The 18906-nt window shown below is 43.8% G+C and overlaps 1 protein-coding gene across 2 annotated transcripts in view; it reads left to right on the forward strand.

Annotated features, from left to right (window-relative positions):
* Positions 1-18906, forward strand: part of MARCHF4 (membrane associated ring-CH-type finger 4) — a 150909-nt gene that overhangs the window by 120780 nt on the left and 11223 nt on the right. The window contains exons 2-3 of one of the 2 annotated variants that reach the window (XM_084829476.1): positions 217-378; positions 11978-12170. In XM_084829476.1, the coding sequence (XP_084685602.1) occupies positions 217-378; positions 11978-12170 (355 nt within the window). The remainder of the gene's footprint in view (positions 1-216; positions 379-11977; positions 12171-18906) is intronic. The other variant, XM_084829487.1, reaches the window with a different exon arrangement.

Raw genomic sequence — 18906 nt, forward strand, 5'->3', positions numbered from 1 at the left:
CTGGGTAATGTTCTTTGCATGCCTGGAGCCTACTGATGACCACCTCTCCATGTGGTCAGCACACCCACATGGAAAGTTTCAAAATGGAAGCAATTGTTTGGTTCAACCCTTGGAGAAAATGCAGCTCTATCATCTTGCTATGCTCCGCCTTCTTTGGACTGCAGCAAGAAAAACACGTTTTTGATTCTCTCTCTCTCTCTCTCTTTCTTTTTCCAGGGTGAGTTGCTGAGTCCATGTCGGTGCGACGGGTCAGTGAAATGTACACACCAACCTTGCCTGATCAAATGGATCAGTGAGAGAGGATGCTGGAGCTGTGAGCTGTGTTATTACAAGTACCATGTCATTGCCATAAGCACAAAGAACCCCCTGCAGGTAAAGGTACTAGAGATTATTTCAAAGTCCTTTATTCCATTGTTTTGGCTTATTTTTTATGCTTTTCCCTCCTATTTGCTGCTGGATGTGTGGGTGGCTCAGCTTTTCATCGTATTGTACATTGCACAGTGAATTGCAGAACTGGCTTTCCAATTTTATTTATTATTGACATTTATATATTTTTTAAAGTTTTACATAAAGTCATTAAAATATAGCCAGTATTTTAAATTTAAAAAATCCTTTAACCTGCATAGCGCTGATCACCAAAGAAATACCCCAAAAAAGACTCTTAAATTGCTTCCAAAAGTTTCTGAGACTCAAGCTTTGATGAGGCTTCAGTAAGCATGTACACAGCTGACAGGCAGAATTATATTGTCTGTTGCCTTTTCCCAGCTCCAGGATCCATCTTCCTATTTAAATTTCAGCCCCTTAGTTTGCACTGCCTCTTCTTAAATATTGCTAATGGCTCACTCAAGTGAGAGGCTCTGGATGTGTTTCACCATAGTCACAATACACCAGGGTTTTTCTGGACTTTAGATGGTCATTCTTCTGTTATTCTTATTTTGATCTTTAATATTCATTGTTTGAACCAAATATACCTAAGAGGTCACTATTCCCCTAAGTCCCAAAACAAATTGCTTTCATGTTTAGAGCTCTTTAGCACTGCTGAAGCATTGCTCTCCCAGAATTAGCTGGAAGAGGAACTGAAATGGGTTCCTTAGAGACAAGTAATATAGTGCTAAATTATCCAGCAACTCTCTTTCCTAGCATGTTTGGTCACAAGTAAGTCCCGTTCAGCAAAGGATCCTGGCTACATTAAGTACACGTTTGCTCCTTGTATGTTCAGTCAATTTTATTGCTGCCCGATGAGCAGAAAGGAGGGATTAATGATTAACAGCCAATTAATTGCCCCTTAATTGCCTCTCTTAATTGCCCCAATGTCAGTTTCCATTCCTGTGTGGTGGGTGTGCTTTTTCTCCCATTATTCCTCTATAACAAATGAAAAGAAGAAAAAAACATGAGAGTAAAGTGATAATTAAAGCCCCACCTCATAGGAACAAAAACTTCCATGGGGGCTATTAAAATCACCTATTAATAATAATGAAAATGGGCTGAACCAATAAGGTGGAAATGTTTAATTAAAAGTACTGGATCCCTTAATAGCATCAATAGTGCCTTACATGTCCAAACTAGCCAGGCTGCATTTGGGCCACATTCAGTGTCTTGCAGGCAGACCCCTGTTTGCATAACGAGGCATCCCCTACCTCTCTTCCACCATCCTCTCAGATCAAGAGACCTCTTCTTTTTGATTAAAAAGTTACTTTTAGGTAAAATCAGTGCAGCTTACCAATACTATTGTTGCTACTGAATACTAATAATAATGGGCAGTAACTTATTTGGCACTACTGCTAATGTAAACCATGTTGTGCTAGTGTAAGCAACTTCCAGCCCAATACTAAGAGCGGATCCTGGCATGACATGTTTCTCCAGAAAACCCATCATGCCAGCAACATTTAGTGGAAGTTCAGCACCTTGGATGGCTCCTTTAGAGTTCTGGCTGGTTCTGATTGAAACCCAGAATAGGTTTATAGCCCCACCAAAATCAGAGCCACCAGCCTCCAGAGGTCACGTATGCTAACACAATGTAATTTCCGTTACTGGTAATGTCAAATAGGCTTAAAGACATATACAGTTTCAGTCGTGAGGATGAAGTTTATTTGGCAAGGATCAAAAGATTACAATAGCATCAGCGGCTTGGCCCTTGCCTAGCTATGCAATACCAAACTACGTGGTATGAGTCACTTCTATTTCAGCTCTGAACTGTGCACAAAATAAAAAAAATTTCCCTGGGTGTGAAGGCTGCAACCATCCTGATCTAAAATGAGTGTGTAAGGTCCTTCTGTTCATGGACTGAAAAGTTAAGATCAAAGTCATTATTTAGATAATGTGAACTGCCAGATAGCTTCGGCTATTGGGCGGTACAGAAATGTAAGAAAGAAAGAAAGAAAGAAAGAAAGAAAGAAAGAAAGAAGGAAAGTCACTCCTATTATTAAAAGAACAACAACCCTGATCAGTTAGTACTTGATTTGACTGCAGCATACTTCAGAACTAAGGAGCTGATACAAATTAACCTCAACTGCAGTCGCTACCCAATATTGTCTAATGAACTGACAGAGAAGAAAATGAAGATGAAATGGAACTAAGGAAAATAAACTGGTATGCCATTTACTTTCCTTTTACTGTTTTCTTTCTTTACTGCTTTGTCAAAATGAAATCAGTGCGGCCTACTGCTGCACTACAGAATTTTGCCATCTTGGCTTTACCGCTGCTACTGAATATTTGTTTTGTGCCTGCTGGTCTTTAGGTCATGGACAACAACAGGGTAGGATAAGACAGCATTCAAATAAAGGAGTTTATATACTGCACATTTTAAAAAAATAACAACACAGATTCCAACACTGTTAATGAATCTGAGAGACACTGTTTTGTTCATGCTACTAAAAAACAAAAGTAAGCTGATGCATCATAATCTTTGAATATAAAAATATACAAATGTTGGTGTGTCTACATGTCACGGGTTTCTCAGGTTCTGCATGTGCTCAATTTCAGCTCTACCTGTATATGCCAGGGATGGAACCTGGAACCTTCTGCTTACAGAAGGAGCTATGGTCCCTTTCTCCCACCGCTTCAGCGGGGGAGAGGGACCATAGTTCCTTCTGCATGGAGAAGGTCCCAGGTTCAATACCTGGCATCTCCAGGTAGAGCTAGAAAAACATTGCCTGAAACCCTGGAAAGCCACTGCCAGCCATTGTTGACAATACTGGGCTAGATGTACCAGTGCTCTGAGTTTTCAAAGGAAAAGGAGAATTGGCACAGATAGTCTCCAGTGGGAGTATTCTTAGAGGAACGCTACTCAGACAATGTTCCCGCAGGTGAAAAAGGACCTGTGAAACCACTCTGTCATGCTGGCTCTCCTGATGGGCATGCGCCTGTGAGAACGCATCACAGTGCTATGAAAGCAGGTTCCCATTGACTCCTAGGAACATGTCATGGCGCTAATTTTGATCTGCAACTCTATTAATGGCTTGAGCCAAATATCGCTAAGAGGGTGTCATTCCCAACAGAAGTCCCAACACAATCTCTGAGATCAAACAAAAGTGGTTTCCCCTCCCCCTCTTTTTTAATTGTGCTTTTTAATCAACTTTAGAACAATGTATGCAGGTATCACACTTATTTGATTGAATAATCCAAATCTGCTTTTGCCTCCCCACCCCAATTCCCTTAGTGGCACAGTATCTATATAGCTCCAGAACCAAACAACATAATAAATATGGCTCACAATTAGCTTTAAAAAAAGGGGAGGGGGAGAAGGATGAAGACTGTCAAATGGAGAAAGGAAGAAAGCAGGAGGAAAATAAAGGGATTCTTAGCATCTCACCATATATATGCCCTTTTATATCAAGTCTTACGCCATCCTTCCGCCATTTGTTGGACTACAACTCCCAGCATCCCCGAGGTAGCATGTGTTTGTACAGGAAACACTAGGTGAGTTAGACCTCTAGTCCACAGAGCACACAGAACAAACGCTAGATCCCACGGACAGAGAGCACACTGCACCTCTAATGGGCATTTTTTAGTGTGTTCATGATGCCAGGTCTGGCTATAAATACAAATTAGACATCCAGAAACATACATGGTTTACACAAAGGCAACTAAAAGAAGCTAAAGGACACCAATCAATTCTCCATTTTCCCCCCCCAAAACAGACAAACGATCATGAGGGAAAGGAGGGACCCACGTTACAAGTGCATACCAGGGCCAGAGAAATTATGCTTGGCCACTGGTACTTACATGTTTGGTCTGGCAAAGCAAATATCAGTTTAGAGAGAAGGGGCACAATTTTAATCAGGAAAATAGCACAGGGAAATTGGATTAAAATTCTCTTCCCCCAGTGCCACTGCTCTGATCTTAATTGGACTCTGGCAATGCTGGTACTAAAATAAATAAATATTAAGTGGAAGATCTAGCTGTTCCCCTTGTGGCTGCTATTAACAATTTTAAAAACCGCAGGAGATTCTGTTAATGGATCTCCTGCATCACGCATTTAGCTAGACATAGCTAGGTATACAGGGCCATTGTACACATTTTAGACCTTCTAGTACTATTAGCATCCAGGAGGTGAATGAGACATACATGCCAAGAGGGCCTTCTTGAAAATACCATCTGTGGAATAAATTAGTGCACATGAAGCAGCACTTTTGGCAGCTAATTACTTTTAATAGGCTACACAGGCGCAGAGAGGGCACAAAAGAAAAATACCCTGGTTAGAAAACTATAAAATCAAAAGCAACTCTGCATTCCTAAAATATCCAAAATGGCAGGTGCACGGGGAGAAGGGCCATGAAGGCCTGACCCAAGATCTGTCTGTCTATAGATATAGGTATATAACTAGAATTCCTTCTAACACTAATTTCAGTCTTCTTGTGCTCACGCGTATGTAGCCAAAACTGTATCACCCATGCACAAGAGAGGTATTGGCAGACTTGCAGTAACCCTGAGATAGGCCCAAGTACAAAAAAATGGTAGAAAAAAATGCTGAAGTGGGGCCGGGGGTGGCAAGATAGCCCCAGAATAACTCAGTGGCATGGGATGTTGTGAGACGGAAGCTCCATGAAAGCATTCTGCCGAGGCTGGTCTGGATACCCAGTTAAAATCTGCCATGCCTCTCAGATTGCAGCAAATGTCTATCTGCTTAAAATGCCTCCTCAGACATCTTTGCAGGCCAAATCAGTAGCTCAGCTGAACTGAGAAGGCTCGTTCTCTATTGACTTGCGTGCAGAGTGGCAGCACTTTTAAAAATCAAACATCAAATCAAATAAATTCCCATGAAGTAAGACCCCAAGTTAGAGAGAAAAGGCTCCTGTCTCTGATGCTAACTGTTGCTTTTTTTCAACCTCCTCAGCCACAAGCTCTGGTAACACATGGCTCCAGGGATACACTGCAACTTTTTATTGTGGGACCCTGCCTGTGTGTGTGTGTGTGTGTGGAGAGGGAGAGAGCGAGGGCGGGAAAGAGAGAATGACAAAACAGAGATACATCTAAGACTTTAGTTACATGTCTCAGCTCCTGCTCTCCCCAGTGCCCGCCTTCCTCCTCAGCCCCCCCCCCCCACACACACACAGCCCATCCCATTCAGGAAGGTCCCTATTCAACCCTCAGGAAATATTTTTCAGCGAGCTTGGAGGGCTGTGAGGAGGAAGAGGGAGTGGGAAAGTCACCTTCCACCCATCCCCTTCTGCAGTGCTTCTCTGGATCCAAACCACAAAGTGAAATAACACATTCTTAAGACCAAAATTGCCTATGGCCTCACCAAACTTATGGGAGGAAGGTGCATAATCTTTTCCCCACACATTAATTCTCACCACCACCACCCAGTCTGTTTTTTCATTCCCGCAGCCCGCCCCCCAAGCCTGGGAATAAGCCCTGAGTTGGGGAAGGCCCAAAGGGAGGAATTATGAGGGAGAATCAGTAGGTGTGCCCCATACACGCAGTAGTGTTACAAGGCAAACACGGTGCTGGGAACTGAGTCCTGCCCTCAGTTGCATAGCTGTAATAATGATAAGTGCTGTTGCATGTTCCCAACATCTCCAAGAGATGTTCCTGGAAAAGTGCTACCCAGCTTTGACTTCCTTTGGATGTAAGAGCACAGTAGAAACCTACTGCACTTTCATATAGTAATATACAAATAGAACATAAAACAGTAGGCACAGTTACAAGGCAGGAGATCCTCTACCCCATATCAGATGCCCATAGAGAGACCTGCTCCTCAAGATGTCTTCAGCCAACTCACAGTTAGGGATGGACGAGGTTTGGTTCACATTCCAATGCAAACTTATCAATCACTTGGGAAAAATGCACACATTTGAAAATGCACTCAAAATTAGAATATTTGGGGATACGTGTACGAAAATGTGCATTTTAAAAATGTGCATGAAAATACATACAGATTTTTGTGCAGATCAAAAAAAATCACAATCTGCTGCAGAATTGGATGGAACAAACTTAACATTGGGAAAATGAGAATCTAAGTGAAATCAAGCTTGACAGATTCACTCATTGCTGCTCACAGCAATCTCTTTGCCCTTTCTCTCCCAAACTGCCACCTGATTACTTTCCACACACAAACCCTGCCCCCTTTCCTCAGCTGGAATGGAGTCACATTTTGCAAGCTCTGATGGGCTCTCTCTGTCAAAACACTCAAAAGTAGGGATGTACGAAAATCACTTAACTTTCGGGGATTATGCTGATGGTGCGGGGGGAGGCGTTCCTCCCCCCCCCCGGAATCCTGGCTGGCCGGCTGTGCTCCGCAGCGATTATGCGGAGCCGCCAGCCGGCTCCACCAGCAGCCGGACATCTGGCCACTGGCTAGCAGGGACGCAAATGGCGGCGGCCATAGTCGCTGCCATTTGCGTCCCTGAAGTCAGCCATGATAGGCTACGTAAATGTTTACGTAGCCTATCACAGCTGATTAAAAAAACAACAACAACGCGCATACGCAAATGGCGGCGCCCATGGGAGCCGCCATTTGCATTCCTTATTTTGGCACGTCTTAGTCTACGTAAACATTTACGTAGAATAAGACGGCAAAAATAAGGGGAACGCAAATAGTAGACGCTACGCTATTTGCGTTCCCCTTATTTTCACTGTCTTAGTCTACATAAATGTTTACGTAGACTAAGACGTGCCAAAATAAGGAACGCAAATGGCAACATCCATGGGCGCCGCCATTTGCGTACGTGCTTTTTTTTTTTTTTAATCAGCCGTGATAGGCTACGTAAACATTTACGTAGCCTATCACGGTGTTTTCTTTAAATCTAGCCGTGTTAGGCTATGCAAATCTTTACATAGCCTATCACCTTTTTGGGGGGGGGTTGTTTTTAAACCTGGAAATGGCGGCAGCGGCAGCCGGTCGGAAGACCGGCAGCCGCAGCCGCCGTGCCACCGCCGCCGCCAGGAAGATCTGCCCCAGGTAAGTCCCGTCCCGGGGGGGTGGCAGGGGGGTGGCAGGCCATTCCGCCACCGATTTGGGGGGGCCAAATGCGCTGGCATTCAGCCTCCCCGAGGTCTGTGGCGGAACTTTCGTACATCCCTACTCAAAAGATCTCCAGCTATCAGGAGACTATTTTGTATCCCTCTGATGAACAATCAGTCAATCAATTATCTTCCTAGGATACTAACCGGTAATCTCCCTAACACATTTCAGAGGGGTAGCCACGTTAGTCCAGAAATGGGGAGAAGGTAGATTTAGATCCTCTGATAGACCTTTGAGTGATTTGCAGTAGTTTCGCAAGAATTTCTGAGTCCCAATTGTTTAACAATAGCAACAAAATGACTCCCTCTTCCCTAAATCATCCTACTGAAATGAATAAAGCTTGGGGTCGCTAGGTGAAGTTTATTCTGTGGAAGGAATGTGGGCTGAGTTCAGGTACTCAGAACAAATTCTTGGGTTTAGAATTCTTTCATTCTAAGCTTATATCCTTTGCACCAGGCTCTGGTGAATCTTGGGGTTCTAGTAAAAAACAAAATAGATCTCACCAGCCTGAAGTCTACCTACTACTGTGTTAGTCTGTTGCACCAAAAACAACATACAGTCTTGTAGCACCTTCAAAATGGACACATTTCATAAAACCATAGAATTGGAATTTATTATGGCATAAGTTTTCATGGACTTGAGTAGGCTCTAATTCACAGAAGCTTATGACGTAATACATTTTTTAGTCTTTAAGATGCCACAAGACTGGTATCTTAAAGGAGTTTTTGGCCAGCAGACATAACAATATCGTTCTGATATTAATAACTCCCACTCCACACCACTGGTTCCATCCAGTCGTCCTGGAAGTTGAAAATATTTTTTGTGGAATTTACACACGCACACCTCTTTATCTGCATTTACAAATCAACATTTCGGAAATCTAACATTCCTAAGATATGGTAGGGAAACCACAAGCAGAGCAGACTGTACTCAGCTTGAGGCAGAATCTGTATAGGCTACAGGATCCATGATGCTCAGAATACACCAAGCTGCCTTGCTGTTTTTAGTTTAAAACAACCCCAAATCCCACACCCACACCCAAATAAAACCACTTGTGCAGGTCCAAAAGTGATTTCCCAGAAATCTTCATTTCCAGATAACCTTGCACATTCATGTGGCAGGCCAGTAAAAGCATGTTTGGAGGGCTGCTTGAATTGGCCACTTAACGTGAATTGCTCTCATTAAATGAGCATTTTCTAGCCTGAATAGCTAGAAAAACTCCATGGGAAAAGTAATGTTCCTGCATTTTTCTCTGGTGGAACTAATCAGAACATAACCTTAATAAACAGGCTAACAGCCCATCTGCATGACAAACTGTAAGTTTCATCAAAGAACAAAAGGTTCTGCCAGGCCCAGTACATTTTATATGTGTGTGTGTGTTCGTCATATATGCCATTTATTAAGGGAGTAATAAAAGTAGACTCCTATAATCCAATGTATTTGAAGTAGGGATGTACGAAAATCACTTACCTTTCGCGGATTATGCTGATGGTGGGGGGGGAGGCGTTCCGTCCCTCCCCCCCGGAATCCTCCGCGGTCGGCTGTGCTCCGCGGCAGCTCCGCGGAGCAGCCGGCCAGGCCAGGCCCGGCCAGGCCAGAGCCGTCCGCAGCCGGATTTCCGGCTTCGGAGGCTAAAATACAGCTAAAATATGGGAATCAAAAGAAAAAACCCCACATAACAATACAACAAGATCACCAATTTAGGATGAAAAGAAGGTTACCAATTAGTGAAGGCTGGTTGCTCCAATTCTGGTGGGGCTGTAAATTAATTATGGGTTTCAGTCAAAACCAGACAGAACTCTAAAGGAGCTATCCAAGGTGCTGAACTTAGTTTGGAGATAGGGTTCAGCACCTTGGATAGCTCCTTTAGAGCTCTGGCTGGTGCCGACTGAAACCGAGAATGGATTCACAGCCCCATTGAAATTGGAGCCACCCGCCTCCACTGAGTCCTTAATATAGCATGGGGTAAGCTTGTGGGGTAGTTAGAGTAAAACAGACTAAGGAGAAGCTCACTAACTACTGGATCTAGTTGTTTAACAGAGCAGTCTTATGAGGGTGGCAGAGCAAGAAACCAAGGCAGAGGAAATGCCTTTTCCTATGCCCTGTTGGTTCATGCCAGAAGGGGGAAAGTCGGGGGAGGGGGGCTTTTTTATTTGGGCTTTTACAGGCATTGCTCCCAATGGAGGGGAAATAAAATATGTCTGCTCCAAGACTGGCATAGTTTCCCTCTGTTCTGGAGGCATGTTGGAACGGGGCTGGGGTATGGATCATGCAGACCCACAGCTTCTCCCAGCATGCCTGTTTTTTGTCCTCTCCAATGTTGGAGTTATTTGCTTGTTTACTCTCCAATGTTGGAGTTATTTGTTTGTTTATTATATTTCTAAGATGCCTATAAAACAAATTCTCTAGGCATCATACAATTTTTAAAAGAATAAAATACAATAAAATCCAAAGCTCTAAAAACAATGCAATATAAAAGCAACACAATAAAATACAAAGGCACGTAGAAAGTTGGCATGATAAATTAAAAAAACAACAGTATAAAACCAACCTGGTAATTCATAGTAAAATTGAGGAGATAAAACCAGCCAAGAAATAAACATCCGAAGTCTGAGAAGCAGCCACAGATTGGTCGGATCTCTCTCCGTGGACCTTTCTCTATGCCCTCAGAGAGGGAGAGCTGAAAAATCCAATGGCCCCTGGGATATCTTCCAGGGATCATAGGATTGTAGCCAAATTTAGGCAGTCAAATCATAATCAGAAAAAAATGTGCATCTTAATTTGATTAGATTAAGATCAGAAGCAAATCAATGAAAAACATGGCACCATAACATCTTTTTAAAAATTGATTTAAGATATGAGAATAGTGATTATTTGGTACATCCTGTATATGCCTTGATTAGGAAGTGGAAAGGGGACATTAATTGTTTTTCAAATCCAATAGTAAGGGCTATTATGAGAATCTGGAATCAATATAAGAACGTGCTTAGCCCTGATCCATCACTTTGAGCCTTTTATTATAATGAGATAGATCCTTCAGCGTTACACAAAATATGGTGTGACAAGGTTTAAGGGACTGCTATGAAATGACAGGCTAATAAAATATGAAAATATTGTTAACGAAAGTCAAAGCAGACTGCTGGAATAACAGTATAATCAAACAGTTCATTGTGCACAAAATAGATTGGGGTGGGGCAGAAGATTACATGTGGAGACAAAATTTGAAATCTTAATAGAGGGACGTAATAAAGGGGAATAATCAAATATCTATGAGATTATAGTAGGAGTTAAGAATCAGCAAATAAACATATGCTGTGAAAAGTGGTATAAAGAAATGAACAGCAGTATAGAGGAAGAAGTATGGAAAGGTTCCTGGGATGTGGGTATGAAGTTATTCCCTTGTGTTGATTTGATGGGAAATCACTGAAAAATGCTTGCAAGATGGCACTTGACACCTTGGCAATTGGAAAATATATAGCAAGATATTCTCTTGGTGTTGGAAATGTGACTATGAAAAGGCAGATTTATTGCATAGTAGCAAACATACCAGCTTGCTGCATTTGCTGAATATCTTTCAACATAATCAAGGTCTCCCAAATTTTATCTGTTCACTGATGTTTAGAAGATTGCTTGGGTGACTTTTTGTGCAGCTGAACCAATCTCAAAGCACTCAGCATGTGCTCAGAGGGATGCCTACTCATATGTTTGCCCACCTGAACCACTCTTTTGTACCTGGCTCTAGTTGGTAAATCTCAGGTTTCTAGTAAAAGAAAGAAAGAAAAAAGTAGATCCTGGAAGCCTGACGTCTGCCATACCTGACTTAGGACATGTTCATTTGCTCAGTTGCATTTCAGCTTCCCTTGTTTCTCTCCAATTCTTGTGTTTTCTGGGTGCAGAATTCCTTTCTCTGAGATACCCAGGAGTTCCTTTTGCAATCAAGCATTCTGGTCTCTACTAGAGGCACTGATTAGGAAAATGTTTGCACAAATTCTGTTCCATTTCCCTCTGAAGTTAAAATTTGTGCACACAATAAATTTCAAGCATTCTGATTATTTTTAATTTCATCTTTTTTTTTAATGGACTTAATAGACCACCTCATCCAACCCATTATATTTGAATATAAGCAGCTTATTCAAACCACTCATAATAAACAGCCCATACAAAATTCAAGAAAATGCCTATGATCAAGTAGGGATCAGAACAGAGGCACTAATGCCAGAGGAATCATGAGGTGGAGAAATAATATCATCTTTCTGATTTCTAGATACAGGCAGGTACAGGGTTTTCATTTGCTTCTGCAGGCCACTATGTAATGATGTAGTTCATTCTGTTTAAAGAGCTGTTAACTTCTCTTACAAAAGTCCATGTGAAATGCCATAGGATGTTAATTAGTAGCAACTGATGCCACTGAACAAGGAACAAATCATATGACGTATATCTTTCTCTTATCCTTCTCTTTTTCTTTCTAACTTTTCTATTATTCCCTTTCCTCTTGCCCTTGCCCTCTTCCAGTGGCAGGCCATTTCTCTGACCGTCATTGAAAAGGTTCAGATAGCGGCAGCCATTTTGGGTTCCCTCTTCCTCATCGCTAGTATCTCGTGGCTCATCTGGTCAACCTTCAGTCCTTCTGCCAAATGGCAGCGCCAAGACCTGCTCTTCCAGATCTGCTATGGAATGTACGGCTTCATGGACATTGTCTGTATAGGTGGGTAAATGAATCTAAAAGTCAGCATGGAATGTAGCCACTTGAATTCCTTTGTAAGAAGGAACTGGGAGATGACATGTTATGTATGTTTGTGGGAGGGAGGGAATCAGTATTGCTCTGTTTGGGCTCAACAGCATTGAATCTGGTGTTTTTTTCGAACCATCCAGAGCTGTCCTGTTTTGTAGCATCTTGGCTAAAATAGACCAGTTGAATCATCTGATCCAGGATGGGAAGACTTATCTTGTAAATTGTTCTGGGGCATGTAAGAATCTTCCCTAGACGCAGACACATTGAAATCTCCCAGTATATGTTCCCCAGTAGTTTGGTATAGATAATTGTTGCTATGCTAAATTCCAGAGAATAAGATTCAAAATCACTAGAAATACAACATGGAGGATTTTCTATCATGCATATCTTATGCAAATACCAAGTAAAATTCAGAGATGAAACTTAGGGCTTTTCCACACAGGGCTTTTATCCTGCTACTGAGATTGGTTACTCACGGAAGTCTGCGGGTCCTTTACATGAGGGCGTCAAACTCCGAGGCGTCTCCTGCGCTAAATGACATTTGTCCCATTTTTTAAAAGATTGGAGATAATGAGCTATCATACAGCACGCTGAGTACCCTGTGAAAAGAGGAAATCCTGCACTAAGAGGAGCTAGACCACAGCGCCATCTAGTGGCTGTATAATGAAACATATAGGACTCACAAATAAGGGGGAAAGTGGGGGGAAGGGAAATCCTTGTAAAGGGAGCCTGCATTTAAAATGGAAGCAGAAAGCCCAGTTAAAGTTGCGGGATTTTAGGCTGGTGTAGAAATGCCCTTACTTTTAGATTTTTTTGGTTTTATTTTTCAAGTTGTGTTGTTTATCAAAGTCAGACACAATCCAAAAGTATTAAATGTCAGAATTCAAATTCAGTTCTAGCAGCAAATCTAAGATTCATTTCAGCTCCGATTTTAATGCTTCAAGAAGAACCTGATATTTGTCACAGATTGCATCCATTTTGACTGAGGTGCTATCCATTCTGATCCCCAGATAATAAACTCCAGGATCCCCCATACAAAAGAAAGAAAAATTGGGAACTGATTTCCTAGTGGGGAAGAATGGAATATGAGAGAAACCAGTTGGTCTTCTATGGCTGGATGGTAACAGTGCAAATAGGGTCAGCCTAAAACAAAGATGAAGAGCAAAATCAAGCCATTCATTTATTCATTCATTTATTTATTTATTTATTTATTCCTAGTTAAGATTTATTTTATAGGGAAAGGGGATAAAATATTTTAAATAAATAAATCTTGTGGGTGGAGTGGAGTTGATGAGGACAACCATTGGGTATTTCCCCAATCTTAATTTTAAAGGGAGTGCCACAAACTCAGTGGGATGGGTCATGAACAGTCCAATATACTGCAACTGTAAATCATCACATGCCTAGTCACCAGTGGTAATTTTAAGTCTCCTCCAAGTGCACAGGCAGGAAAGCTTTTGTTAACTGGCAAAGAGCTAGTCCTCTTTTTCTCTCAAGCTGTCAGTGTGCCATGAATGCCAATCCATGGTACGTGAGTACAATGGGTGGTAGGCAGGCAAGAAATGGATGTGGTTTAGTCACTTCTGTGGATTTATTTGCAAGGATGCAGTAAAAGTCCTGGCATAGTTCATATGCTCTGTTGTGACCCTATCCTTTTTCTTGCTGCTAATATTTCTGTGCTTCCCATGACCCACTGCAATTTCTTCTGGTGCCCTAAATGACCTGCCACTACTTGCAAACATTCCCCTGTATTGATGGCAGTTGATTTCCACCAGAGGCAACTCAGTGAACCGCAGGCTAGTATGGAATCTAATCACCAGTAGTGTCTGCCCTTGTCTTTCGCCTCTGGAGACCACAGAGCTTACTTAGAGAGCAACACAGAATGAAAAAAGAAAAATGAGCAATGATTAAATAGTCAGCATCCCTACCACCACACACCCTCTTTCCCATCCTGTTTACCTGGCTATGGAGGGGACAGAACGAAGGGGAAACCCTAGGGCTCTCGCTTGGTTGCTGATGGGAACAGAGAACAGCTGGGTGGCTAGTGGCTGCCAATAATACCATGATTAATGTGGCTTTGATAAAGCAGGAAAAGCTGAGAGCAGCTGGTTAGCTCATCTGTCAGTGGGAGATAAGTATTCTCCTTCCATCCATGAGATGGATGCAAAGCTGAGCAAAATAAGCTGGTCCCTTAATGATGGGGGAGCAAGAAAGGTTATGTTTTGATTGCATTTTAAGACAATCAGAGGGTGATTTCTTGATTTGCCTTTAATACGGTTGCAATCTTCCCGCACTCCACCCACCCATCCACCCACACTGGCAGAGCGGTTAACAGCTGGGTGATAAGCAGGTAAAGCTTTTCCCTGACATATAGGAGAAGTGATGGGACAAGCTTCATCAACTGAATTTCTGCTTGGCCGTGTTTCCACGACAACAGAAAGAGAAGTACTGATTTATTTATTTTTTAAGGAATCAGCTTTGCTGTGCTTTGGTCCATGCAGGGCTCCACGAGCAGGTTCTCCACACAGTAAAAATTGCTTCACAGCCCCTGGTGGGGCTGGGGGTTGGAGTGAATGTCATCTGACTGGCAAGGGCTCCTCAATGAATAAGAGAGGCTTCCCCTCTCTCCCTCCTTTCTCCTTTCCCCTGAAAGTTCCGATGCACCTGCATTTCAGGAGCAAGCCTCATTAAGCACAGTGGGGGCTACTTCTGAGTAGACACACATATGCTTTCGCTGGGAAAGAGGGGGGAGGGAGAACACAAAGACAGGAAACCAGCCCCTATTTTCTCTATAATGAAGGGTTGAAGTAGTTACTTCCTAAGGCAGTAAACCAAGCAAAGGAGAATCGGAGCCTCGAGATCGAACTTTACCACACTTAGGGAATTGGTCTTTAAAATATGCCATGTCAATTGAGGGGGATCTTTATAAGTTCCGATGTGGACATTCAGGGGGCAAGCCTCATTCAACACAATGAGATTTACTTCTGAAGAGACACTAATGGGTTTGTGCAGGGATGGGAAACACACAGGAAACACCCCTTGACTGGGGTCAGAGTGAAAGGCACACCCCTGGGCAGGGCTAGCATACCCAAGGTCAATGCGAGGGTTGGGGCACACAACAGATATACCGAGGATAACCCAACTTAAGGAAAAGAATCGGACTTTAAGCAGTCTCAGGAAATCCAGTTTTTCCCTGATAAGCTCCGGGGCGGCTGCTGGATGGCCACAACGTCATGTATCCTGACCTCAACACACAGCCAGCTCAGAGTAAATTGCTGGTGGAAACACCCCACTTGTCACAAAGCTATTAAAAAGAGCATTGTCTGGAGGGAAAAAATGTGACAGCCCTATTGTTTCTTTTGTGGAGTAGTCCAAGACTGTACTCCAGCCTTCCTGAACCTGGTAGTCTCCAGATGTTTTTGACTTCAACTCCCAACAGCCCCAGACAGTGTGGCCAATGGTCAGGAATGCTGGGAATTGTAATCCAAAAAAAAATCATTGGGAGGACACCAGGTTGGCGAAGGCTGCTCTACTTCTTTTATGGCTGCCAGTGCAGTCTTCACCTCCAGGTGTTTTGGGTGATGTGCATAAAAGTCATAGCTCATCTGCTTTCTGTTCCATAGAATCATAGAATAGTAGGGTTGGAGGGGGCCTACAAGGCCATCGAGTCCAACCCCCTGCTCAGTGCAGGAATCCAAGTCAGAGCATCCCTGACAGATGGCCGTCCAGCCTCATCTTGAATAGGGATGTACGAAACTCACTTACCTTTTCTCAGAATCTTTCGTGGGGGGGGGGGAGGCGCTCCATCCCTCCCCCCAGAATCCTCGACGGGGGGGGAGGCGATCCACTCCTCCCCCCTGGAATCCTTGATGGCTGGTTCCGCTCTGCGGCCAGGCCGCGGAGCAGCCGGCCAGGGCCGTCCGCAGCCAGATTTCCGGCCGCAGACAGGCTGGTACGGATGCAAATGTAGCGGCCGCCATTTGTGTCCAGCCAGGCAGCTCTGATAGGCTATGTAAGAATTTACGTAGCCTATCATGGCTAACCTCAAAAAACAAAAACAAAAATGCAGCGTATGCAAATGGCGGCAGCTAGCCGCCATTTGCGTTCCCTATTTTTCGCCGATTTATCTTACGGAAATATTTACGTAAGATAAAATGGCCAAAAAAAAAAAGAGGAACGCAAATAGCGTAGTGGACACTATTTGCATTCCTTTATTTTTCGCCGTTCTAGCCTATGTAAATATTTACGTAAGATTTATTTATTTATTTATTTATTTATTGCATTTATACCCCGCCGTTTTTCCTCTTGGAAGGAACCCAAGGCGGCTTACATTATCTACCTCCTCTCCATTTTATCCTCACAACAACAACCCTGTGAGGTGGGTTGGGCTGAGAGTCTGTGACTGGCCCAAAGTCACCCAGTGAGCTTCCATGGCCGAGTGGGGACTAGAACCCGGATCTCCCAGCTCCTAGTCCAACACTCTTGCCACTACACCACACTGGCTCTCAGATTGGCCTAAAATGTGCATATTTTATACTGGGCATTTATGCGTTTAAATGCGCAGTATATCTCACCATAGTGGGGAAGACTGTAGCCAGGTGACCTGTGCAACTTTGCTGGGGAGACGTTGCACTCCATTTGCCCCTCCAATTTGCATAAATCGGCAAAAAATAGGGACGCAAATGGCGGCTGCCATAGCCGCCGCCACTTGCGTACGCTGCGTTGTTTTTTTTTTAGATTAGCCGTGATAGGCTACGTAAATTCTTACGTAGCCTATCACGGCTGCAAGGATGGCAATGGCGGTGGCGGCACTCCTGCTGCGGCCGGGCAGGAGACCAGCCGCATCCACCACATCTGCCCCAGGTAAGTGCTGTCCCGGGGGGATTCCGCGGGGGGGAGGGGGGCACGAGGCCATTCCGCCACAGATTCCGGGGGGCCGGATTCTAAAGAATCCAGCCTCACTGGAATCTATGGTGGAATTCTCCGCCGTCCCTAATCTTGAATGCCTCCAGTGTGGGAGAACCCACTAATCCCCGGAGGCATACACCATTCATAGATGTGTCCCATTTGAGCAGGGAACCCTAGAAATGAGAGACATGGACCCTGGGTGCATAAAAGGCTACTTTTAAAAGAATGAATGCTAGAGATGGGGGAACTTAGGTGGGGTTCTGCAGATTATCATTTTGCCAAATTTGGGGAGACAGGTTTCTGAATATTTTCCAGACTTCCGAATGGTTTATATGCAAACTGGAGGGGCAAATGGAGTGCAACGTCTCCCCAGCAAAGTTGCACAGGTCACCTGGCTACAGTCTTCCCCACTATGGTGAGATATACTGTGCATTTAAACGCATAAATGCACAGTATAAAATATGCACATTTTAGGCCAATCTAGATCCTCCTTTGTCCCCTTTTTCGGTGATGCATTTCTTTCTCTTTCTTTTGGTCAAGCTTAAGTGGCCACCCTACGAGGAAGAGGTGTAGGGGAGCAACCAAGCCAACACTTGCTTCTGTTGAGATGCACATCCAAATGTGCTCCACCACCGAAAGTAATGCAGGGTAGAGAAGCATTGCAGGGAGGGCCAGCCTGGTTGCCTTAGCAATAGAGACAAACTCTCCTTCCTCCACCACCTCAAAGCGGAAGCCGATTGGGAGGAAAATGGCTGTAACACACTTGGAGAAAATGCATGAAACAGTAGAGGGTTTCATGCATTTTCCACAAATATTTTTGTACTGCCTGAAATAGCCAATTTCACAGTGAAAATTTTGTTCAGTCGTTCAGTCGTGTCCAACTCTTCATGACCCCATGGACCACAGCACGCCAAGCCTTCCTGTCCTGCGCTCTCTCCCGGAGTATATAGAACCTCACAAAAATGTGGCCCAGCACCAGTTTGCACAAAAGCGATGAGAGATGGGAGCAGATTGTCTTGCTGCAGGGATAGCCTTATCCTTCAAGAGGATAAGCTGTGCTGATGCTAACCCTTTCCTCTTCCCTAGTATGGTTTAGAATCCGGGAGCCTGGAACAAGCTCAGGTAAGACCCTTTTAGAAAGTATATTTTGGATGAGTGCCCATGTATTGGTTCTGCAAAGCAGGGGCTCGCTCATCCTGTGAAAAACTTAAACAAGATGATTGGATCAAAAGGAAGCACTGCCAGCCTTTTGAATGAGAAAGACACATTGGGAGTTTGCTCATTAGCAACAAATTAGCCAGAAAAGAGCTATACAGGGGCAATTGGGTCTTGGCTCCCTATAATTTGTGAATGTCACAGGCACTCTTCAGTAGGTGCCTGGGATAGTTGCACAATCACTTTCCATGCAGCAATCACAACAGAGCTGAATATGCTGTTGGAGGAGGCAGAGGGGGCAGAGAGAGAGCAGACTTACCCTTCCCTGCGCTATGTGCATATAGCAACATAGAACATGGGAAATCTGAGCCTTCTAGTGCTATAGGAAACATAGGAAGCGGCATCATTTCAGCTCAGGCTATTTGTCCATCTAGTCCAGTAGTGTCTATGGCAGCCTTCCCCAAGGTGGTACCCTCTAGATGTTTTGGACTGCAACTCCCATCAGCCCCAGCCAGTGTGGCCAATAGTCAGGGGTGCTGAGAAACATGTATTGTAGCGCAAAACGTCTAGACAGCACCATGTTGCAGAAGAAAGATCTGTTCTGACTGGCAGCAGTTCACCAGGGGCTCAGGCAGAGGTCTTTCCC

This window comes from Heloderma suspectum, chromosome 1 (genome assembly GCF_057233095.1).
Source record: "Heloderma suspectum isolate Gila_16-S chromosome 1, 16-S_ref, whole genome shotgun sequence".
In the NCBI taxonomy this organism is placed as follows: domain Eukaryota; kingdom Metazoa; phylum Chordata; class Lepidosauria; order Squamata; family Helodermatidae; genus Heloderma; species Heloderma suspectum.